We start from the raw sequence: 26,262 nt of genomic DNA, 5'->3' as shown, positions 1-26,262 counted from the left end.
GTGCTCAGAGAGGGATTCTCAAGTACTATTATCCCTGATAGCATCAAACACTATAGTTTGTGCTGTGTGTAGCAGTTTTGAAATGTGTCACAGAGATGGAGTGATTCATACTTTGTATTTTTCTTGACAATGGATGTTAATACTTTCTGGTATTTAGAGTGTCAGCTTTTTGACAACTTATATTGCATTTTGGGCTTGTTTGGGGTTTTTCTTGTGTTATCTGAAAACTAAATTGTGTATGACTTGGTACAAAATGAAGCCGATCACTTGACTACCACTTCTAGCCTCTCTTCTTGCGGATACTTTCACAAAGTAAATATTCTTGTGAGAAGGCAATGAAATCTTAGGGGGTGAGGTGGGGGTGAAGGGATGAAGGAGAAAAATGGGAAAAAATAAGGATTAAAAAAATGTTTGTATTTCAGCCTCAACAATGAATTTTGAGGATGGATTTCTTGAGGGGAGAAAAGAAACATCTGCTAAGTCATGATCATTAAAGTGCTTCACATCATGCTTTCATACTCACATCTATAAAAATCCTGCTAGGCAAGAAGATATAAAACATAATATAATACAAGGTTTTCCTCTGGCATCTCACCTCAGAATATTCAAAAGTAATGCTTAAATTGCTAGAGCAATTCCTGAAAATTGGGTAGAAAACTTCCATTGTAAAGTTGGGATGGAATTTATGTGGACACATGATTTCCCCAAATTTGCATGTAAATTTCAGAATGTCCTCCAAGACTCCATGCAAAGCCTGCAGTAACACTAACTGTACCTGGGAAGAAAAAAAAAAAAAAAAAAAAATCACAACATTCAAGTCTGACTTCCACTCTTTTAAAAAAGCTACATTTTACCCTTCTTGCTTGGAAGGAGCAACACAAAGTAAGTCAGCTGTAAGGCTCTGAAGCACATAGCTAAGAATTCACCGAATGTTAAGGGGTTGAAGGAACCTTAAAGATTTTTGAAGCATTGTTGAAGAGCAACAGAATACAAAACTTCATAGAAAGGAGAAGTGTCAAAATGTGACATTTCAATAACAAGGAGGGAGCGTGGCTTGTTACGAAGCTCAGCACACAAAGGAGAAGAATTACAGACCAATTCCAGAACTGCAGCCTGGTCTCAATACACCCTGAAGGTCTTTGCCTTCAAAGCTGGCTGTGGGATGCCAGGACCACGTGGAACAATAGAAGGAAGGGACAACGAGACTGGCAGAGCTGCCGTGTTTGGTTCTGGTGCCAAGAGCCTTTCACAGTTCATGCTTTGCCTGCAGAAAACTCTCCAGGAGCAAATTGCCCCTCTCAGACTCTTAAAACACACCTGTTAATGTGATGAAGGAAAATCTTCCCCTAACTCCCAAAGGAAAATTATCCCCTGCAGATCCTCTCGCTCTTGCCCTCTCTCCCCTTCCTCCCACATCAGGTAGCAAAAGCAGCTCATGAAAGCACTGTGGCTGCTTCTACCAGAAGGAAGAGTATTGGTTATTTATCAATAAAAGTTGATAAGGTGACCACATTTACAGTAACAGACTTCCACAATAAAAATATGCACAGTGAAAGCAAGTTCCAGCTTCCTCGGGAAGGAAAAGAAATCTAGTAGAACAAGAGATTATTACCAACAAAATTATAACCTGGTAATTTCTCTGATATCTCTTCTCTAAAAATTGAGGCTCCAAAAGTGAAGCTAAAGAGATGCAGGGTAAGAAACAGCACTGCTTAAAAGATCAACCCAAAGATATTAATTGAGGTCAAAATCATGGGAAAGGGCTAAGGGAAAAGCCTATAACATACTAACTTCATCTCTGAAGCCTAAAAAGTCCTTCTGTTCCAGAAACACGAAAGAGGGTTGATTATTGCAAAACTCTTCCAGTTTCAGTTGTCTCTGCACAGGTCAGACACACAAACACACAGAAGAGGGGAAAAAAACGGAAAATAAGTAAAATCTGGGAGATCAGTGCCCATCATATACCCCCAGGAATGAAAAAGAATTACTACCCAGAGCAGAAAAACACCTCAAGACCATCTCTGAAATTGTGGAAAACAACTGGAAATTATATGAAGATACCTGTAAAAAACCACAACAATTTGAAAATAGCCTAAATTATGAGACAGGCTCTCTAGTACAAAAAGATTCTCATTAACTATGTCCAGACAAGAACTATGAAGAATAAAATGCTAGAATGTGATTGCACATAAACATTCATAAAACATCTCAGTTTGCAAAATCAATTCTGTAATTTGGCTCATTTAAAGCCACAATTTCCAAAGGGAGTTGTTCTGTCCAGCATCAAGCTCATGCAGGGTCCAGGGCTATAACATGCTTGTAATCCAGATGATGATGCTGTGACTAAATCCTGCAACAGGCAACATGTGATAGCAGAGTTCTACTTAGTGGGAACCCAGTGAACACAACCAGCTGAAATCCAGGCAGTTCAGCCTTTTCTTGAAGCATGGGTGCCACAAGTGTAGGCCTCAGCTGTCACTTTGGAAAATGCATGGCCCAAGCCTGGAGAGCAACTTCCTCCACACCAAATACTGAAACAAAAGAAAAACTTACAAAAAACCCAAAATAAACCTCCCCTTAAAACATAGTTCCAGAAGCAAAATCTCTTACTCTCTGCTTGCCAGCAGAGGTTGGTGCCCTAATTTCCACTCTGACAGGATTTCTTCTTATGCTGCACTTCTGACCCCTGGCAACTAGCATGCCCCAGCACCAAGCAAGGGACTGTGTCATCCTCACAACATAGATACTGTCATGATAGCTGTGTCCCTCTGCTGACACTTACAGTTAAACCCTTCAGCCTGAAAAGGACCTATAGACCCCAAGTCTTTCTGTGTAACAGTTTCAGCCACCAAAGAAAAAATTCCACAGTAACATCGCCCCATGAACACAGAGTTGTGACCTGTGAAGAAAAAAGCTGTTGCATCTTTTTCCAAGTCTTCTGCCTATGAAGGCATCCGTCTGCTTCATCAGACATTACTGAGATCACATGAACACAAGGTTACCCTTAAAATTAACTTTACCCTTTTTCATATACATCCTCTGCTGCCAGCAGCAGGAGGCTTTATTTTAATAAAATAGAGCACTTTAGGCTCTATTTTAATATTTTTTTCCAAGAGCCACCTCTGTAGAAAAAGTCTAATCTTACTTTTATACAATAACTACTGCTACTTGTGGTATTATGGTACCCATATCTGACTCATCCTGCATAAAGAAAAGGGCAAATCTCCCTCATTCAATAACTTCTGCATCAGCTCAGCTGCTTGCTCTTGAGACAGCTCCTCTTTTAGAAAGATATGCAGTTTTGATCAAAGACTTCCACTAATGGAAAATCTATCATATTCCCTGAATGATGCATTCCAATAATAAAATACTTTGGCTTCTGAAAATGTGCATCATCTTTCCTGATCAAATTCTCCGACTTTCAGGCTCAGCCTGGGGATCTTGTTATGTTTTGTCTTCATGATAAATGAATCCCCAATTCCAAGCATCTACTCTGTGTGGAGTAGATATGTCACCCCTCACGCTTTTCTTTGAGAAACAAAAGCAAACAGAAGAAAACAGGAGCAAAAAGAAAGCCCCCACATAAATTTGTTTAAGGTTGGCTCAATGTTTTGAGACAAAAGATGAGTAAGTCACATCTTGCATCATCTCCTAACCAAGAGTCAAGCAGAGAAGTTCAGATTTAAAGCAAGTCAAAAGGGAGATTCTTTAGGTAGTTGTTCCCCACAAAAACAAACAAACAAACAAACAACAACAACAAAAAAACCCAACACCACGCAACAAAAAACCACCACCACAACTAACACAAGACCTTTCTCCCATGTCCCTCCTATCAGAGCTGACTGAAATAAAGAACTTCTCAGCACTTCCACCAAACAGGAAATACAAGGGGAAATTCTCACATGCAAGCTTAAGAGGAATTCTCAGATTTCTAATGTTCCTTCAGAATTATATTATGGATTTACAGTACTCTTAACTATGTAGAGCAGTAGTAAATAAACATGGGAATTTCTTCCCAAGTAAGACTAAGCTACACAAAGTGACCACCGAGATGAACACACAACACCATTTTGCCAACACAACAGTGGTACTGATGCTCGAAACAAGATGATAAAAGGTGGATATGAGGAATATAATGAAAAAGGAAACACCTTGTGGTCTAATTCTGACTGTTATTCACCTCTTGGGAGCAGCAACATGTATTTAACAGAGCATGGTAGCTCCAGCATCAGAGGAACAAAGCACTAAGCTGAGCTTAAGGCCACATACCTGACCAGCAAACTTCTCTGCTTCAGGATCTTCAGCAAAGTGTTCACTACAACCACACAGAAAACAGCTCTATAAAAAGAGCAAATGGGCCCTGCTGGCCCAGAAACAGAGGAAGCCCCCGTCTTAGGAAAAGCTGCAGAGCCATGAAAAGCATTATCTGACACAGCAGAAATTTCCAAGATCATAAAAGCTGCTCAATTTTAATAATGGCCAACGGAGAGAAGTTAAGTTCATATAGATATTTCAAGTTAGTCCACGACTGACTTGGTTTTGGGCTTGGTCACTGTAAAAACACATTGCTTTGGTCAAAGCCAGACTTATCTTCTGTTTGAAATACCCTGGTCCTCTTGGCCATACACATTACTCAGTAGCAAAGCAGTAGTAAGGGTTTCTTTTATTTGGTCAGTAACAAAACAGCATCAGTACACACAAATAACCAATGATAAACAATGGAGCACCTATATATCTCACATTCTAGCTTTCTTCTTGTATACACACATTCCAGTAGTCTCGATACATTTTTACAAGTAGCAGCTTAGGTTAACAATTTGCACACACAAACACACACATATAAACCTCAGCAGGATTTATTTTGTCCTAATCAGCCCAGCAAAGAGAACCTGCAGTAACTGACATTTCCAGCAGCCATGCACAATCTGTATGAACAGTTAAGGCCAGATTACAGGGGGACAGAAAGAGACACAGGGAGACACAAGGAGAAAAGCAACCAAAGCCACCAGTTGAAGATAGTCTGTTGTCTCCCAGCTCTTCAGGTAAAAAGCTACGGGTTGTTAAGAGGCAGCTGTCCATACCATCATATGGAAAAGTCTCCTTGGCTAAAAACAGCTTCTAGAAATGCATTTGTAAAGCTAGAGCAGCTAGGAGGGAAAAGGAAAAATAGCTGATGAAGAGAAACTCCAAGTGGCAGAGCATTAATTAGGAGAATTAAATTGTCCTAATCTGGGAAGTCTAGGCTTACCAAAGCTACCCTGGAGGAGGATGCACTTTTTGATGGAAAGAGTTTCTGTTTAGGTCTGTCCTTTGAGAATTGTGGTGACTAGATGGGCTTGGGGTCACATTTAGAACAGAGATACCGAAAATTCTTGCAGAACTACTAAGCCAGCCCAGATGGCACAAAAGGTACTGTGAAGTGGGGTTTGGTATGACAACAGGAAAATTACATAACTACCCAGGACAGTAAAAATCACTAAACCTCTCTCCATGTGGATTGATTTAAGGAGAGACAAAGGCAAAATGAGCCCTTTAACTTATATGGTAGAGTATTTCTCGGTATGCAATAATTGTTTTTTTACACTTCAGCAGAATTCCTTAGGTAACCAACGTGGTTAGGCAATGTGTCTTTATACAGACACACTTTGAAGGTCAACCTTAGCAAACACCGTGGTTCAAGTCATTCTAAGATATTAAAGATAACCGGTCTAACAGAGCTGCAATTTATTATAAAGTGAAAATAAGGACACTTCAAGAGGTGAAATAATTAGATGTATAATCAAGTTTCAAGTATTGAATATTTAGTCAGGATATGTACAAAGATATCCTTCTATTGACTTAACACAGAGGTTCAAGGAAGAAATCTGTTTGAATGCCCAGGCAGCCGTGGCTGACCGCATTGTGAATGTCAGCTCATTGACTCAATACTGAACTCTTGCCATTTTAAACCTAGGGAAGTCATTAGCCATGAAGAAAAACTGAGATTATTAGTTAACTGCCTGTTCAGTTGCAGGTACAAGTATGGTATCATCTGAGGAACCAAGTATAAATAAGTATTTTCTGCATTTTAGAGCTACACATGACATACAGAAACCCCGGAGGTGTTAACATCACTGCAGAAATGAAATAAAATTTGCTAATATAAATTGCAAATAGAAAGCAGAAAAATATAAAAATATGTGTGAGGCTTTTGGGGAGTCACAGGAGAGTGGAAAGGGTACAAGCACATGACATTCCACAGTACTGAGGCAGCCTGGCTGTGTGCCAGCGTCAGCCACTTAACCGCACCCTGCAAGAATTCAGCTGCAAATCTTTGCTTCCTTTCTGTCTTTCATATCTTTGCAAGGCAAAAGGCAAAGACAAAGTCTTTCAGCTGGAGTTCTTTCATCCAAGAACATTCTTCATCCAAGGCCAAAGGTTCACCACATCCTAAAAGGCCTTTGGATCTGCATGTTCAGTCATCTTCATCCAAACGTATTTCTTTGGGAGCATTATTCAGTCCTTGTGGCCGATCCTAAAAGAACACCAATAAAAACTATCTTCATTCCTTCAAATACAATCTTCAATGGCTTTATCTCTAGGACCACTCTATAAGAGCATTGTGTCGAAGGTGAAAAATAGATGCAGAGATATTTCAATTAAAACCACAGCACACTGAAACATTTTTCCATGGCTTTTGGAGGTTTAGCTTTGGTCAACTCTCCAGCTAAATGTTCCCAAGGGGAAATAGGATTTCTGAAAAACCACACATATAAACACAATATTTTTCCCCTGGGCTGACAGCTCTTTAAAAAGACTACCCATTAGCTTTCCTGGGACAATATTTCTAAGGGGATAAGAACTGTGATATAAGATCCTATCAGGACATTACACAAATAGAAAATACTTTGAATATAAAAGTCTAGAATATGAAGAGGTTCTGTATCCACTTAAATTGCTTTACTGGAGTAGAGAGAGGCAAAGTTTCCTCTGGGAAGAAACAGGACAGTTATTTAATGGGGCATGATAATGCCACAGAACACAAAGCAAAAACCTCTGCAATTTTAACTTGTGTTTGTTTAAAATAAAAAAGATATCAGCTAATCTTGGTTTCAAATACCATTCTTTAACCTGTCCATTGTTCTTCCGTATCATCTAGCTCACATTTCCTCCAAATTCTTTTCTTACATATATATATGAAGTTTGCCAATCTGTCATTTTTTTTTAATATTTTCCCAGAGTCATCTATTCACCTCTTCTATTCTTCCTTCTGTCCAAGTATCTTCCACTGTCTTTCTCTTCAGGCAGCCTCTCCCTGCTACTCTTCAATTCCATGAGACCTTTTAAGATTTTAGTCTTGGCCTTCCCCTTTGCATCGCTCACAACTCTGTTTTGGTCTCCAGAGTCTCTCTGTCCATTTGGGATCTCCTGGCCCTTTTCAGCCTAATTCCCCACAGTCATCTCCAGTTCTTTGCTTTATTATTTTTTATTCTTCACTTCTCTTCCTACCCCTCTTTCACGTAAAGCCATTGTAACTTCAATTTTACTTAATTCTTTTTTAGATGTCACCAAGCTTCTGTTATTGCACCCTCCTGCCAGACTCAGTCACAAACTGTTTCTAGAATAAAGGGTCAATTGTCCCTTGTTCAACAGTATGGAAAGACCTAACTAGAGGAGAGTCAACCTTCAGCATATTTAAAAAAACAATAAATAAAACAAAACACCACAAAACCTTCGCCTTAAAAGGAGTGCTATCAGTTTTCACTATTTTTTTACAAGACTTGAAATAATTAATTTTATTACTACTGTACCTGTAGTTTCTGAAGGACTTCCATAAAAAAAACTCACTCCAAAGCAAATTTCAAGTTTATATGGTTACAAGAAAAGCACAAAACATGCTGCTCTCTTAGCTAAGTGAATCACACGTGAGAAAAAGTATAATTCAACCCTAATATTTTAAAGTCTTCAATTTTCAAGGCAGCTGTGTAACTATTAGCATTCTGACTCACAGGGGCAGACACAAACCTGATCTGAATAGAAGAGCAGACTGTACAAAAGCCTAAATCTATACCTGATTTTGAACAATTCTGAGTTAACACCGTTTGGTCAGAATATTAAAGGAAGGGAAGAAAACAAGGCAAGCTGATCTTAAGCAGTGACCACTTGAATGCCATTAAAACGCCACTCATTACACTAAAGATGTAAAAGCAGACAGGAAGGTTATCTCAGTAACTTCTAGACAATTTTGGATGGGAATGACCAGCAGTGACAAAGTACCAAGTGTTTGGTACTTTGCAGATTTCAAACCAGTAGGAAATTGAGAAAAAGCATGAAATTCTGCATCAGTTTGTGATATTTGTTCCTATCAAAAGTCATTTTGTGATCTCAAATTAGAAGCCATTTCCCCTGCAATGGGAAATAGGTCAGATAAAGGATATTTATGATGATTACTTTTTCTTTGGATGGAATGCAATCAATACCCCTCATTATGTTAAAGCAAGATGATGGGGAGGGAAAAGATGCTGAGGTGAATTTAAAGGCACTGAAGGGTTTAGAAATCAAATCTTTTATAACATTAACTTTTAAAAAAATGTTAACAAGTCATATTAGCTCAAACAGAAGCTTCCTATTGACTCCCTATTCTGCCTTCAAGGCTCAACCAAAACAGAGATCAGATTCTGAATCTGATAAGTCAAATAGGATTTGGTTTGTAAAAACCAACTCCCTTTGTTTAAAGTTTATTAATTCTTTAGTGTCCTTTGTTCTTTAGCTTTTAATGTGTAAACTAGATTTCTGTGCACCAGAGACAATAAACTTTTAGCTGAAAGGGGACAGTGATTTAAGGAACCACGTATCTTCCTGTAAAACCAAAAATCATAAGCTTGTTTTAACATTAAAATAAAGGTAAAAGGAGAAATTAAAGTAGACTGCATTAGCAACAGGCTGAAAGCAAAATGATAGAGTGTGCTCTTAAATATTTTTTTTGCAACAAATTTCAGGTTTATCGTATCTTGGACTTAGTATAACATACAAGTAAGGATCATTTTTTGGAAGCTGAGGCCTTCCTAAATTTATTCATAACCATATCTAAGCTGTTGGTTTCTGTCCTGGCACTAACATTAAACAGTCCTTAGTTTTCCTCAGCTGACTCTTGAAAAACAATTAAATCAAAAGGTGCCAACAACAAGCTTGGTGCTGGGTCAGTGTTCTCTCTGCAGTGCACAAACAAACTGTGAAATACCATGAAGTACTGGGAAGCACTCACAAACAATTTTCTCAGAGTTCCCCCCTCAGCACTGGAGGTGGCTGTGGGTCAAGCCAGTGCAAAGACAAATCAGAGCTTTACAGCTGTTGAAATACTTAAACCACACCAGATTTTAAAGTTATGTCATAGCAGTGCAGTTATTGCTTGCCTGCCACAGGATCTGCTGATGGCAGTTGAAGCTCTTATTCATCAGGGGGCCCAAATAATTGAAGCAATCCATCTGCTCCATGCACTCCCCCTCTGCCCATCCTGTGATTACTTATTGCCGTGTGATATTTGCCAGTGATGTCATACTGGAGCAACTGGCGGCCTGCTGGATCTCCTGAGAACTCTGCTGTGATGGAGCAGAGGTAACTGAAATATTCCACCTGTTCTGAGCTTTCCCTTTGCAAAAACCTGATGGGACGTGATATTTGGCAGCGACTGTCATAACTGATCAAGCAGTTGCCAGACTCTTGCATATTTCCTGAAGGCTGCTGCTGTTTTTCATCATGAAGTCCAGATAATTGAAATAATTGACCTGCTCTAAGGCCCTGCTTTGACTCCAGCGTTTTCAGCACTGGGACGTTTGCCTATTGTCATATTTGGTTAAGAGCAGCAGGAGCTTTGATAACTCTTTCACGAGATGTCACAGCACCACAGAGCAACCTTTTTCACAGTTTGTGCTACTGAACTGCCAGACACCCTTCTGCCTTCTGCACTCACCCCAGGGCTCACAAGTGCACATGCAACATCCACCCAAGTCATAGAAAGGTGTAGGAAGAGGAAATTAAGGAAATCACACAAGCAGTTTTGCAAGCAGGCTGATAATGGGAGTCCTCTTACTGCTCCCATGCGATGAGCAATTTAAACACTCCAGTGCTCTGTTGCTTAAATGAATTTCCATTAAGGTTTGTTGTTTTTGGTTTTTTTTTCCTTCTCAGTAGTTAAGGAGCCTGCAAATGTTTTACAGAGGATCAGATACCCAAACTCACACTTTTCACCACTTATTATGTTGCTAAAGGACAGACTTGCCTGCTGATTGATACACAGATTTTTAGAACAGTCCAATTAACTGTACTAGCCATAAAAAGCTTTGATGTGTTCTTCCGCTGAGGGGTATAGATCTTCCTTGCAGTCAGATGATATTGCTCACTTTTATTTGAGAAGAACAAAAGTACCACATTCCCTCACTAGATCACATCCCACGCCTGAATTTACTGTATTCATTTCAAGGACAGATGATCAATTGTGATCATTGCTCTGCTTAGAACCTGAGCAGGTCACAGACTGACTGACAGTCACTGTAGAAGTCTTTCCAACACTTTCATTAAGATCTAACATTTCTGCAGCTGTACTTTAAGGCATTCTATATTTTGCCCTGCACAAAATACAGACTTATTTTTAAAAGACCACTTCTAACGTATCATCCACTTCTAACAATGCTCAACTTTTCTAAAGCCCAAGTTTTGCTTTATCTGTAGCCTTTTCTTTTCAGCTCTTTATCTTTAAACACATAACACTGAAACAAATAAAGAGAAATGCTGTTTTTAAAGGGAAAAAAGCTGCCAAATCTTATACAGATGTACAGCTAGTAATGATCTCAACAATATTAGAGTTACAATTATCTACCCACTTAAATAAAATTCTAGTTGTGTGGTGTTGTGGGGTTTTTTTGTTTGTTTGTTTGTTTTTGAATGTAAATGAAACCAATTCAGTAAGTCAAAATGATCGATTAAGAATAACAGTTTACAAGTAAACTATGTGATAGAAGGAATGCCTTTTCCTTATCTTGCATCAAGCTTTTTAGACTAGAAAGTGCTCATTTTTTCTTGAGTAAAAATGTAAAGATGTGTATTAGTTTAAAGATAAAGTCGAATCCTAACATCCAGAAGAAATTTAGGTTTCCATCAAAAATGAGTTGGTATATGCAGAGAAGGATGAAAATCACAGAAGTTCTGTGACCCAGAGAGAAACTGGGACCTTCCGGGGGTCCCTTCTGAACTTCAGGTTCTCGTAGCAACACAGGACACATTTTCCCATTGAGGAATACCTTAATTCAAAGAAGAAACTCACCTAGTGGTAGTTTCAGATTTCAAATTTAGAGAGAACAGTTTCTCTAGGAAGACTCAATACTCTACTCCAGTGAATCTTTGTCAATCGTCACTTACTTGAGGTAAAAAGATGACAGAAAGGACATTGCTGTATTTAGTACACAACTGTGAGAGAAATCCACCTTTTGATGAAATAGCTTTTTTTTTTTTTTCTCCTTACGCACACCAGTAATGATTGTAGAAAATTCAAAAGGGTGACTTTACAGATAATTGGCCCTGACTAACAAAAGCAAACAACATTGCAGCTTTTTGTCAGCAGTGGGATGTAATTATGCACCATTAATTAAACTGGCATGCCAATGAAAGGTCAAATAACACAACATAAAGGAAGAAGAAAGTAGTTCTATACTTTGAGGATGTTATTGCTTGAAAATGTTTGTGCTTATAGAGCACTCTTGGAGAGGGAGGAAACCACTCTTCATTCAAATCAGGTGAAAAATTGGAGTCAGATTCTGGTCTGGCTTAAATACAAGAACATGAAATAAAACAAGGTGAAGGAATTAAAGAAGGTGCTGCAAACTTTAAGGTACCCACCTATCCTTTCATCCTGAAGCAACAGGTCTGCTCAGGAATGGGGACATCACACAGAAGGCAGAACATTTTCACTTAGTAGGGGGTCAGTAACCTTGCAAGCACTAATTTAATTAAAAGCAGAAGATCTAACTTTCCATGTGACTGCATATGTTTTTATTAAGATAATCTACCACTCTCAATGTTATTTTTATTCCATGCCTTCTCCCAGTCAACAGTCTGATTGCTCCCAGGGCCAACATTTCAGGAGGTTGATTTGTCATTTGTGATGCTGCGCATCACAAAACTTGAGACACAATTAAGAAAAAGAACCAAAAACCCATCTTTGCTAGCAGTATTTTTTTTTCCCCAAGAGAAGCCACTTTTAGCCGGATTCTTCCCTGTCCATCAAGTTGCTTTCCCACAGTCCCCTTATTTGCAGAGACTAATTCTGCACTGAATGATAAATGGCAGCAAGCTTTGCGTCTTTGTACATGTATTTCAAATACCCTAGTAAATAAAAGACACAGTAACTTATGATATCATCTCTGCATGCAATACATATGGCTTTTCCTGATTCTTTCAAATTTTCTTAATTGATTAGAAATAAATATGCAACCTTGAAGGCCAAAAGCTTCTGAAGTACAAAAGGCACACAGTGTTCTAATGTTCATCACTAATGGAGTCAACTGTGTCTGTTTGCCAGGATGAAAGAGACTTGCGAAGATATTCCAATACTGCTGCTTCCTCACCCAAAGTGGAATGGAGACTTGGCAACAGGTAAAGATGGGGAAAATTGTGCCAAAGAACATCTCAGGGACATGCCTTCTCCTTGGCAGGCTGGAGTTGGGTTAGGTGATCTACTGGAAGAATAGAAGTTGACAGCATTTGATTTCTCAAGTTCAGGCTACAAAGTCTGAGGTCTTGGCCGGGGTGGTGTTCTTCAACAACAACAACAACACGGAAAACCAAGAAAAAAACCCCAACAAAATGTGTTACCCCTATCTATGCGTACTCTGATACATTCCCCTGCCTTCCAAAAAGAACAGCAGATTCAGTTAAATGTTGAAGTGATTAGATTGTTGACAAAGAACAGAAATAGACTGAATTAAAAATATTTTTGTTTTCCTTTATAGCTTAGTAGAGAAATCCTATTTTCAGCACTTCCATTTCCCTTGGCATACTAAAAAGCCTGAATCTGTCTCCTTTCCTCATGTTATTTTAACTTTTCACATAATTACAGAGAGATTGCTAATGGTCACGCCAAGCACTTCAATCTAATTTATCAATAAGGCAAGACAAACTTCCAAGTTAAATTATGCAGGATAAATATTTCAATACAGCACTATACCATCACACTCGGTAACTTAAAGTCAAGCACTTACTTGCATGAAAATTTTTGAGAGAAGGCGAGGGAATCAGTGTAATGAGATTGTCTTTGAACAAACTAAGTGGAATAAGCATTGATAAAAATATCAAAGAATTTATGTCGAAACTGAAATTAAGTCAGAATAAGGTAAGTCCCCATTCCTGGAGTTTAACTTGATGCAAAATCTAAGCAAAATGGAACTTGAAAACTAGGTTAACCTCTCTTTCACTTTGCATTTCTTTCTACACTGAAGTTGTGGGTTATTTTAAACCTGTGGTTTTGTCTAAATGCACATCTCCTCAAATGGTATATACCTCTTTCTTTTCAAGTCTCTCCAAATTTCTAGAGAACACCTTTGATGCCATTCACTGTATCCAGCCTTGTGCTTAGGCAGCAAATGCTACTCTTAGGTAATGGTTATCCTGAGTAGCTATAGCACCATTAACTTGTCTCAAATGCCCCATTTTTAGAGATTGTCCTTGTTAGGAGCAATTTTGAAAGAGTATAGAAGAGATGAAAAGGACTGAGTATTTTAGATTAGGCTATTATAGTAAAATTGAGTATCCCAATCAAGTTCTTTGGTATCTAAACTGATTTATCACATCCTAGCCCTCCAGTGTTAAAAGAAGTCTGAAAAAAGTATGCACTAGAAATTTTGTAGCATTTCATGTTAGGCTTCCTTCATCCCCACAAGTCAGATTCTGATTTAGATTAAATTATCTACTAGAAAAATAAAAAATCTTCTACCTTAATATTACATAAGTATATCAAAGACTTGTGTCCAACATCTCTCAGGCTCAATCTACTAGACAGTAATTAGGAGACAAAGGGAGTGATTTTGAAAGAATCCCCGATTGTTTCTAAGGTAAGGAAGCAACACAGAAAAAGACATTTGGAGTATTCCTTCCGAGGCAGCACTACTGCCACAGCACCTCTTGCTTGGATACAAAGCCCAGGTTTCCTTCCAGCTTCTCCTCCAGCCAGTTCCACAAGAAGCAAGCAGGCATTTGGATGACTTCTGTGTGCCTTCCACCTCCCTGAAACCATGACTCATAAGATGGAAATGACCTTGTCTCACTGTTAAAATTCTTGTACTGTATTCAGTTATTCAGTGAACAAGTAAAGAGGTACTCTCCACACATCATACATCACTAGAATATTTGAAAAAGCTTTCAAAACCAGGATACAGAGTACAAACTGCTGAAGAAAACCAGAGGTAAACAGAACCATACACAAACGTTACTAATGGACCTAAATAAAACATATAGCCCTCCTGATTTCCACCTAAACAAGACTAATACTGGTTTTTAAACCTAGAGCTCTCTCAGAAGCAACAAGTTCTACTTCCTTCCATGAAAGAAAGCCTTTTATTCATATAAAAGGGGTCAGGGCCATTCTCCTAATTTGCAAGAGGAATGCTGTGTTTACACGGGCAAAGCAGGGCTCTGGGCCAGGACTCACGTTTAACAAGAGTTCATCTGATAGAATTTAAGGGTTTAATCTTATGCAATTAACTTGTTGTCAGCACAAATCAAAACAGTTAATGTCGATTCTGTTGCTGCAGGCAGAGGCAGCCGAGCAGACCCTCGCTCTCCAGGGGAGCCCCTTTGACTCCAAGGGTGCTCCAAGCTGATGAATCCTGGCACTTTCTGCACAGTCACTGCAGTCCCATTCTTAGAGCATCTGCCCAAAATGATGTGGCAGTGGGATGGATCTGCTCCTTTGCAATACTGAATTCCAAGAAAGCCTTATTTAAATGTGAGGGAAGATGCAAATAGTTATTAGATAGCCTTAGAAGAACATGATTTGATGGTGCTTTTCATCATAATATTGCTGATGATTATTCCCTCAAGTCTCTTCAGAAGAGGCTAGGACTTTTCACAGGCAGCCAAGCAGCCTTCAAGGGGAAATGCAAGACTAAACATTCTGGTTTTAAATCCTGCATAATGATATGTATTATAGAATCAGTTTTTGTTGTGTGTTTTTCAATTTAGCACGCATAATTTTCAGTTTTGCTAGTAATTCAGAAAGCTTTAACGCTTACTTAATTAGTCTAAGCTTGGTAATTCAGCCAATGAAAACTAAAGTGTTTAAGTTATATTAATTGTAAACAATGTTAACAGTTAATTTCCTGAATGATGGAGCAACATGAAAACAAACTTGAGTAATACTAGGAATAATTAATTGATTAGCTAGTTTCTGTTGAGAATTATATTCAATAAGAGTCTGTCAATACAAATTGCTATCAATTGCAACTTTATGAAGTGCTAAGAATAATGGGTTCAGGTGCATACTTGAACTAGTTGTCATGAATGCCAATTTACCGCAGAGAAATGGATTGTTTATCACCTAATTTAATTTCAGACAGCTAACTCACTTGTAATAACTCATTTTAGCATTGAATTTTCAAGAACTTGAGTGTTGTTAAAAGCAGCAGCTTGCTGTAATAAGTTTGCAAATTTAAATTCTTCTGTAAATAATTTAAAGCAGACTGTAACTCAATTTTGCTATTGACTACTTGGAAAATATTTAGCAATTTTATTTACCATCCAGACACCCCTATTCTTCCCACTGGCAGCACGTTTCATTACAAATGCCTGCCTACTGCTGCGGTATTAGACTAGAGTCTGTGCTTTTAATAACACTTGAATGGATGCAGGGTTCTCTGTTGCTTCTGGCTGACTCAGCCGAAACACCCTGTGGAAGTACTTAATACACTTCAGCACATCCGGACAGCTTGATGTCCAGATGCTGAAGAAGAAGATGCAGGGAAGGTTTACAGCAGACTAAAAGGACAAAAAAGTCCTCTGGTTTGGGCCATGGGATGGGTTTGGCTCATCCTGTGCTTTCTCTATCCTCTGTCTGAAATCTTCTAGGGTATTTGACGGCAACTGGGAACAAGGGAAGTTAAGCAAAAAGCAGCCTGTTTGGAGTCTTTGAAAAATTATGCAAAACACCAATTTCTTAAAGGCTCTGAGGAAGTCAACAGCTCGAAACAATTTAATACTCTTATGAAAAGACCTTACCTTTCCATATTTTCAATAGTCACTGAACTTCAGTTACAATGCCCGAGTAAAAACACGCAGTTGCACCACACTGAAAAAGTGAGATGGCATAATAATGTAAGAGTTTATTAACCTGCATAAAGCTTTACTTCCAGGAACCATGTCAGTCCATGCTTACCACTGTAAATATACATGCCTGCAAATCAGTGTACTGCCAGTCTTTTTTCTCTGCAAATAAAGCACTGAAGTGAATCAATGTTCCAACACACCTGCAATAGGTATCTGACAGAGCCCAGCACCGTGTACTCACAGCTGGCAAACACTACTGAGTGTAAAGGCTCTTCCCAGCTTCATGCACTTACTGCAGGTCCATCCCATGAGTGTGCAGCGTGCTTGTTAGTCAAGGCAGATCACTTTAAAATTCAAAATAACTACTGTATTAACACTCTCCTGTAATCTGGGACTTCAAGGAAGATCAACCACCCTTGCAAACAAGCAGCAATAAACTAAAATATTTAGAAAGCCCTTTCAACTTTCCTTTAGCAACATAAATTATTTTAATAAACTAAAAAGTCCAACAGCAAGAGCTTTGAAATGCCATCTCAAAAATAGGCCAGACTCTTACTTCCTATCTTCTCTCTCTCAGCATGAGAAGCTGTCTGTGCTTTGCCGCATTACTCTTCTCCTTATGGGAGCTTCCATAAATCATTTCTGTTAGCAAAAAGTAATCCATGGACTAAGCCTGTCCTAGAGCTACAGGCTGAGCTTCCACCGGGAAGATGCTGCAGGCTGAACAGAGATGTTGACCAACCGAGTTAAAAATTGAGCAGCACATAACCAGCACTACAGCAGCACCACTGTTTTATTAGATATCACTCAAAACCCTTTCAGAAGCAAGGAAGTATTTTAACTCTAGCTTCAAGCCAGACTAGTAACATGGCATTTTACTTCAACTCAGAACTCTTCTTTTCTAGAAATCTGATATTTCCCTCCCCACGAACATTAAATGGATTTTCAGGATTCACAGCTACACTGACTCAAATAAGAAGGTAATCAGAGATTTAATTTAGTATCATTATCCAAGCTAACACCTCACAAATCTGTGCTGACACGAATCAAATGGTCATTCCCACCTGTCAGCAAGAGTTTGATAGCTGAAAGGCAGAGGGAAATATGGTATTTGACATTTTCCTTCTAGCAGGAGGCTCTGTTAAGAGTTTATAAATTTATTATAAACACACAAAAGAGGTTAAAAGAAAATTATCTATATTCAGTAAATCAAGATAATAGTTTATTAGATTTAAAATGTACTCCCCACCCACTCACTATTTTGGGAAATTGGTAAAACCTACTCAATGCTTCAGTTTTGAAACTGCTTTGAAGAAATTTTCTTAAAGAAATATGTTCATACTTCATTAGGTAAGCTGCTACAAAATAAGAACTACAAAAATTTGCAATTACAACTGAACTAAAAATGTTGTATTCAAGGTGGCAAGGCATTAGCACATGACTGAAAACCTGTGAGCGGATCTTACTTTCAGCTCAGCACCAGAACTGACTGATACAAGTAGGAGTATACATCAAAATACAGGCAGGTTATAACAAATTGTATTTGTGATGAGGTAACAGCTACTGTTTCTATTGCCATCCTATAACGACTGATATTGAGCACATACAACCCATTACTTTAATCATTACATGGGAATAAAGTCTTTCCAATAAAGCTCTCAGATTATAAATAACATTGATCTGTATGAAATTGTTATTTACCACTGATGGACACTGTACAAGACATTAAGGAAGATGTATGCATCGCAACACAGCTGAAAGCACTCAGAATGCATTCATTCATAAGGGGGAACTGGGAAACAATGGCAGACAACTGCAGGGATGCTTTAACACAGTATTTGTAGAATTATAATCATTTTTGACCAAAAACTTACCAAGAATGAAGCATTAACAAAACCACACCAGTTTATGAACAACTCTCAGATTTTATCCTTTGGTACCAGTACTGGTCCACACAAAGGAGACAGAAAACGGAGAACTGTGGAAATGAAGTAGATTCAGAGAGGAGCTCCAGAACAAATCTTGTTCTGGAAATATGTTTTGAAGTGTCAAGAACTCTATTTGCTTTACTGAACAACTTTTAAAATACTATTAAATCAAAATCTACAAGTACCAATAAAAGCTGAAGACCGAGACTCTTAATGGATCAAGGCAAGACAACTTTAAGTGGCTCTTAAATTTATCACAGCCGAAGCTAAGGCATGATTTCAAACAGACTATAAAAAACAGGTGATAAGTATTAACCACTGGAAGAACAGATCAACATTGAAAAGGGGCAATCTGACTGAAGATGGGTAGGACTGAGATAACTCTGGAGCTTGTTCCTCTACTCTTCTTCCCCTCCCCACCAAAAAACCCACAAAACACACAAACAAAAAAGCCCCAACAACAACAAAAACCAAAAAGCAAACAACTGTTACTTTAAGTCCAAAACAAAATAAATTCCTGTTGGTACACAAACAAACTTTCACACATTCATAATTTACTGCAGTCTAAACAGAGTTAATGGCTTCCGTGTATATCTCTTACAGAGTACCTGCAGGAAAACAAGAGTAAACATTCTTCTGCTGAAGTTTCCTATGGAACAATGAAAAATCCAGGATTAATCAGACCTGGCCAAAGTACAGTTTTGTAACCTATTTTTATTATACTTTAAAAGTGTAATAAAAATAAAAACTTAAGACAAAGTTTTTGATTCTGAGTTGAAGGGCAATTCCTGAACTACACATTACTTCAGTATAACCGGATTAAAGGCTTGGACATCACTCAGTGCAGAGATTATAAAAGCCATCCCCATCTTCTGTCTCCCAGGACAGCAGATGAGGTCACAGGGCATTTTTCCACCAAACTGGTTGAGTTCAAGAACCCTTTTCTCTACAATAGCAGAGTCACAGTTGTGGCAGAAAATGACAAGAGCACCCTACAGCCTCACAATCAGGACACAGAAATGATTCTCTCACTGCTGGCTCATGACAGCTTAGAACACCCACCTCTTCTTTTCAGTGATTGTCTGAGGCACTGGACTACTGCACAAAGTAGAAATGCAGCAGCCCTCTCCCTGTTTTCTGAGACCAGAGGCATGAGCACAACTCCAGATCATTTTTAGATGTAAATCCTGATCTGACAGAATCAGCTTTCTGCCGTGTTTGAGGTACTTTTGAAGAAGCATCCCTTTTCAGTATTCCCTGTTGGCTCTGCTCCACACATGGTTCTAGATTCAGTTCTGAGTCAGGCAACTAAAAATGGATTACTACAGCAATAGGCATTACAATAGCAAAATCTTCTGGGAGAAATTTATCCCAACACTTTATTTTGTGTTTTTAAATTGACAACATATTTCTGAATGGGTTCTAGTTAAGCCCTGTATTTTTAGGAAAAGCTGTGGTAATTACTGGGCTATATTTTATTGCCTCTCTTACACTGAAAGCCTTATCTAGATGGAAAGAACCAATATAAATACTGTCACTTATGAGCAGGTCACTGAATAAGGAGCAAAAAAAAAAAAACCCAAAAAACCCCCCCCAAAAACAACAACGACAAAACCCTGGGATTGCTTCCAATTTTTCTCTGTCAGTTTTTCTGTGTGTAAAGTGGGATGGATATCTACTAATTCATAAGAAGCATTTGCAAACCTAAACATGAAATAAACATTATTTACTATGGAATGTTTTAAATAGCTACAAGGGTACTGAAATACTGTAATATTTGCTTTCCCTCAAACGTTCTCATCTGCATTGTACAGATTTTACTGCTTAAATTATGCAAAGCTATCAATCAGCAAAAGCACATTCACACTTCAGGGAGCCTGACTCCATACCCCACAGACACTTCTCAGTTTATAAAAATTACTCCTAGATAACACTGGAATAACCTCACTTTGTTAATTATGACACTTTAGACAATCTGGAGCGTTGCAAGTATTTCAAAAACTTTTGAAACCACACCCTTAGTACACTGATAACTCAGCTTCACGTTATAAGGAAGGAAACATGAACTGTAACAGTGTTAATTTTCTCTGAACAGGCAAACACATCAATGGGATGTTTCAGATAGTATTCATACAACAGGAATATTTGTTCCACACCACAGAGTATCTTTTATTCCTTCCAAATTGCTACTCTGAATCTGAATCTGTCACCTGTAGAAACACCTATGACTCCATTTCAAGTACTGCTGAAGAAAAGTTACATGTCTTTTCAAATACTGCTTAAACAGTACTGCAATTTATAGGAATAAATTCCATGCCTTAATTTCTGTAAGAAACCTTTATTCCTACAGAAGAATCTACAGATCCTTTTCATGCAAACAGATTGAAAAAACCTTAAAAAAAGTTGTTTTCTCCTCAGAGTCAGTAACAAAATCTTATGAATTTAAGAGATTTCAGAATGCTAGAAGCATTGATATTCTTCCCCCTTTATTCCACTTCAGCGTGAGATTCCTAGCAAACAATTTTTAAAGCACCACATGCAGAAATCATCAGCTGTTTTCAGTAAGATGCTCTTGAACATAGCCAGCAATTCTGCTTTTTAATCTAGAATTTGAACACAAAACCATAAACTGACAGTTCCATTTTCACATGAGAAATTAAAGAGGGTTGGAGTATGGCTTTTCCTATGAACGAGCCTTCATTGTGTGTTTTAGGATGAGAGGATGCCTCACTTCTGCACAAAGCAGCACAACCTGGTTTGTGTCCACCTTTTTACAGCCCTCTGTAGCCACAGACTTCATCCATATTCTACCTCACTTGTGTGCAGGTTTAGAGATGGGGATGATTTAAATTCTGGTATCAATCAGCTACATCCTATTGAACCTCAGACCACTGTAACATGGCAGAGAACGATTGAGATCTCCACTCAATGTGGGAAGCCTCATTCCCTTTCCATAGATCATTTCTAAGGCCCCCATATCACAGGGTCAGTGATGCATGGTAGGCTTTATAAGCAGCAAAGGACTTTCAGATACTTGAGAACAATTGTTCTATTTTTAGCCTTCTTAAAAAGACAAAGCTGGCACTGTTTGAGTCACTGTGGAAACAACCAGAGCTGAACCAAACTGCCTTTTTCTTTAATTCCCGTGAGTATTGCATTAGTCCTTCTAAAAATAAATACTACTGTTGACTGTTCACTAAACCCATCAATTTTCAAAAGTTTTCTCCATCTTAAAACTTACTTTAGAATGATCATTTTAATGTTATATTCTGTGACAGAAGAGCTTATATAGGAGTGTAACATAAGAGTTCATTTGGCCCCACGTCTCTGATAATGGGCACTTTATGAAATATGAACTTCCTTATCTGTGATATATTATCTTTTCCTTGAAATATGGCTAATTACTGTCATTCATTAGAGATGAGACGTTTGAGTATCATTTCTTGTGTCACATTGACTTCAAGTTGCTTATGATTGCATTAAATTAGTGACAGGGAATTTCTGAATACAAATTTTAAAAGATTCACCATGTACCTCATAATTATTAATGCACTGTCTTAACTGACATTTCCAGCTATGGAACAGGGTACCAATACCAATGCTTAATAATTTCATTGTCACATTCATTGTGGATTAAAATATCTTTAGAAGTAGATCAGTATCTGCATTAGGAACATCAGGTCATAGACAGAGGACAGTTTCTCAGTTTGTAGGTTCAAATATTTGTATACAACACTGTGGAGTCACTTTCCAAGACAGCCACTCCTCCAATTTCAAAAGCTGTTCTATAACACATACTCAAGGGTCTTCTCCCCAAAAAACAGATAAAACAATCACACAAGTAGTTCTGTTTGCAAATTTTGTCATAGTGCAACCGACTATAAAATTGTTTTTTCTGAATTTTACTCCAAAGGACAGGACTGCATGTGAACATGCTTGAAAGATAAATGCAATGCATTACATCATTTACAATTAAAAGTTAACATATCACAATGACGGTCATTGAATACGGTTTGTCTGTTGGAAGAGCTGAAATGAAGAGATGTTGATCAGAAGGATACTGCTAAACTAGAGCTCAGACGTAACTCTGCTCAAGGGTTTGGCTCATCCCCAAGTCTCTTTGATTGATGTATGACTACAGAAGGTTCATTCCAACCTAAATTATCTCTGACCCTATTGTGCATGATGAATGTTATTTTCTAAAGATTAGATTTACTGCCTAATTCAAATTCAGTGAGTGAAAATATTGAATTTCAGCCTAACATGAGCTCTCCTAACAAGGATCAGTTCCTCGGTCCTATTAATGTGAAGTCTCTAAAACAGCTGATGAGATGATGATCTCTAGTGCTGTAGATACTCGGCTAACAAATAGCTGCATTTGTCTGTCAGAAGTGCTCACCTTGTAACAAACTTAATGATCATAATGCTAGAACAGAATGGTGCTTGGAGAAGATCTGCCGACTAGAGAAAAGCTGTTTAGTTAAAGCTGGACAAGACAGGTGAGCAGGGGGAAGCTTGTGGAAGACCCTACAATTACAGATGTATCAAGCAATGATCATTAAAACCCATTGAAGAGAAGAGCTTTTGAATTTCTCCTTTAGTCCCAGCTCTCATTAACCACTTCTGAATAATGCTTTCTCCTTAAGCACTTCTGAATAATGCTTTCTGGCTTTCCCAGCTGATTTAAAATTGTTGCCCCACATAATGAGTTGATTGCACTACTTTCACCTCTTAATGGCAGCCTCAGTTCTGTGATACACTTGGACATTTTAAGTCCTTTGAAAAAACTGTCTGAAACAGAGTAATAGAGCACACCTCAGCAGCAAGGGATACTACAGAGATTGATGCAAAAACATTGCCTCTACCCTTTGCTTTTTGTGCTGACTTTCTAAAGAATATAAATTCAAGGTTTTAGGCCACTCAGTGGCTAAGATGGCATACGTAAAACACTGCCTAAAGTCTGTAATCAAACCTTTACCTCTATTTTTTTTCCTCATCTCGCACAGTAGAACTTTTTGGAACAAAGCCAATTCCAAGTATTACAAGACATATAAGTTTTTTTGATTCAGTCAATAACATTACTGAAGTATTAGCTGGTTGGCAGACTTTCACAACCTCCCCTGTCCTTTATACCAAATCCTAGACAAGCTGCTCTGACTTTGCCCTCTCGCATAAATTCAAGTCCAAATATAAGTGTAAAAAAAAAACAAAACCAAAAAACCAACCCAAAGCATGACATCACACACTAAATGCGCTGGATTTCTGCCATTTCCAGTTGTGGATGCCAATGGCTGCATGCAGTGCATGCGTACCTACACTGAGTACTTCCTTTTCACCTTGAGCTATTACATCTTCACAGAATTAAAAGTCACTAATGAGACAGACATCTGGGTTGGTTTATTTAAATTTCTTTAGCTATTTATTTTGCAAAGTAGTTGCAAACCGGTTATAAACTGTTGCTAGATCAAAGCATGCTGCACATCGCAGTAATTTCAATGAATATCGTCCATGAAAGTGTCCTAACAGAATAAAAAGAGATGCTCTAACTATTCTGGAGAAAAAGCAAATTAAATATTCAGATTTTAGCACTTCGTCTACCCTTTAATTACAGCAGGAAATGAGAAAAATAAAACATTTTTTTCAATTTTAAAAAGAAGTGTATTTCTGCAATTACTCTGAATTTAACCATACACATAAATCCACTGTTCCTCAACAAACCATTAGAGTAAGTAGAGTATTTCACTACTTTCCTTTTAATGGTACACTGGCAGATCCATATTGTGCTGCACTAGGACCTGGTGCAACTCTACCTTGAGTTCAACAAGCGAGTGATGGGAGAACGTAATTCAAATAACATTCCTGATCAATGCCTGAAGGTACAGAGAAGTACATGACAGTTGGCTTTGGAGACTAATTTTTATGTTTGTCTGACTTAATTTATATAAAAGCAGTACTATTTTCCTTTTATACATATATGTAATTTCAAAATTTCCTTCATGAAAAATAAATGACCAAGACTGATACATTTTACAGCATCCATATGCACAGAGGGAAATGATCTCACTGGATCTCATTGCCAAAGTCATGTCAGTGACTCTTGGTAAATTCACTGGTGATCTTAAAGATCGTCCTGCACTTGTGTGCTCAGTGTTGCAAAACATAAATTATGTTTGTGAGTCATTGGATAATACTCTTTTCTGCACATAAAACGACATTTAAACATGTTCAGAAGGGTATACTTTATACCTTCTGATTCCTAAAACTTTAAATTTTTCTCAATATAAAATAAATTGCTTGCCTGCTTTTCCAACAGGCCAGTAACTTTTCTTTCAATAACAAAGAAGTTGTTTGTAGAAAAGAATAACTGTTTATTAACTCCAGCTGGTTCAATATTTGTACATCATTTTTAGAGTCCTAAACAGTTAAGACAAGAAGCTGACAGCAAGTACCTCTATCAACTTCCCAGTCTCTTACTGAAAGCTGGATAATAAAGATAAGAAAAAGGTCATTTTGCCAAGGATGTAATAGAAGGAATGGCACTCAGAAAGGCAAAATTCTACTCTAAATAAAATTCTAATGAGATTAATATATAGCAAAGATGAAAAAGTGGAAAATTTTATTTCTTATATATTTGTTAAAAACTTTACTGCTTCACACTAATGAACAATAATGTTTTACAATCTTTGTTATAGGAAGCTCTAACAGATTTTTGTAAAGTACACTGCATTTATATCTGGAAGTGATCACATATCACAAATACTGCTGATTTTTTAAAGGAGATAGCCCTGATACAAACTCACTAGTCTTCCCAATTTCACTGCAGCCCAACTATCTTTTTAACTGCTACTTTACTGCAGTGTTTAGTTTATTGCAGTGCACCATTCATAATCTTTTGATTTTCAGAAGAAATTGTCCAAGGAGAAGGTTTCTTCAGTACCATTAAAGAACTGATTTAGCCCACTCATTTTTCAAATTCCAATATTTCATTGTTTTTCCTGCTATGAAAAGATGATTCTTCAGATTATTACCAAAATTAACACCTTATAGAATGTTTCTACTTCTGCTTTGCTAAAGCCAGTGAATGGAATCCACACCCTATAACTCACATAACCAGCGTCATGGTTTATTTGAAAATTTGAGTACTCACACTGAAGTGATCCAGTCTGCCTGTAAGCACTCACACCTTCCTGGATAATCAGAGGAAAACTGGAAACTGCCTCTCATAATATACATGGAAAAAAATTGAGATGACTTTTCTTCAGCACAGGAAGGATATGAACCTGGTTAGAGTGGATCCAGAGGATGGCCACCAAAATTACCAGAGAGAAGGAGCACCTCTCCTTGTGGTTGTTCAGTCTGGAGAAGACAAGGCTCTGGGGACAAGAGCTGATAAGAAACATAGTGACAAACTTTTTAAAAGGGCACACAGTGACTGCAGAACAGTGGGGGCTCACAGTCTACCTAAAAAGTAACAAGAGTCATCATTTTTCCTTGAAATTGAGTCGCCATGCAATCAGAAATTGTAGAATTATGAAGTCCAACTCACAGCAGACTTTCCAAGTAGGAAAGTGCCCTCTGGGTTGAATAGTCTTGGACAACACATTGGATGTGTTGGATGGCACACTGGATGGCTCTCTGAAGTTTGGATGAGGTTTGGTCCAGGGCAGCGGCATCACCTTCTATGCAAATAGTTCATATTCACTTCAGGCACAAATCCAGTTTGATAGATGGTGTAGAATGATAAAACTTTAGTGAAAACTGGCATAACATACGTGATTGCCTAACATGCAGGTTGCCAAGTTTTGTGAAGAAAAGCCCACGCAGTTTCAATGGTATTGCTGGAAGGCAGAACTGAACCTTGAGTAGAAAGCTAGAAACAAGCATGAAGGTAAGGTCTCTGAAGCAGAGCTAAGGACTGCAAGCTGCTAAATATCAATCAGCACCCTCCAGTACCCAGTTCTACCTGGAAACATGGGAAATAGCTGATGAAAGGCTATAGTTTCTGTACCTATTTCTTCTCCTCTTTCCTTTTAAAGATAGAAAT

The 26,262-nt window shown here is 38.0% G+C and overlaps 1 protein-coding gene across 5 annotated transcripts in view; it reads right to left on the bottom strand.

Annotated features, from left to right (window-relative positions):
- Nucleotides 1–26,262, bottom strand: part of ATRNL1 (attractin like 1) — a 432,362-nt gene that overhangs the window by 81,065 nt on the left and 325,035 nt on the right. The window contains exons 28-29 of one of the 5 annotated variants that reach the window (XM_040071150.1): nucleotides 16,243–16,312; nucleotides 4,652–6,514 (exon numbers count right to left, since the gene is read on the bottom strand). The exons of 2 other annotated variants lie outside the window; for them this stretch is intronic. In XM_040071150.1, coding sequence (XP_039927084.1) covers nucleotides 16,262–16,312 — 51 coding nt within the window. In that variant the 3' untranslated portion in view covers nucleotides 4,652–6,514; nucleotides 16,243–16,261. Of the gene's footprint in view, nucleotides 1–4,643; nucleotides 6,515–16,242; nucleotides 16,313–26,262 lie in introns of those variants that run through there. 2 more of the 5 variants (XM_040071148.2, XM_058421515.1) reach the window with 2 other exon arrangements.

The sequence above is a fragment of the Hirundo rustica genome, chromosome 8 (assembly GCF_015227805.2).
Source record: "Hirundo rustica isolate bHirRus1 chromosome 8, bHirRus1.pri.v3, whole genome shotgun sequence".
In the NCBI taxonomy this organism is placed as follows: domain Eukaryota; kingdom Metazoa; phylum Chordata; class Aves; order Passeriformes; family Hirundinidae; genus Hirundo; species Hirundo rustica.
This window is presented reverse-complemented; position numbering and strand designations above follow the sequence as displayed.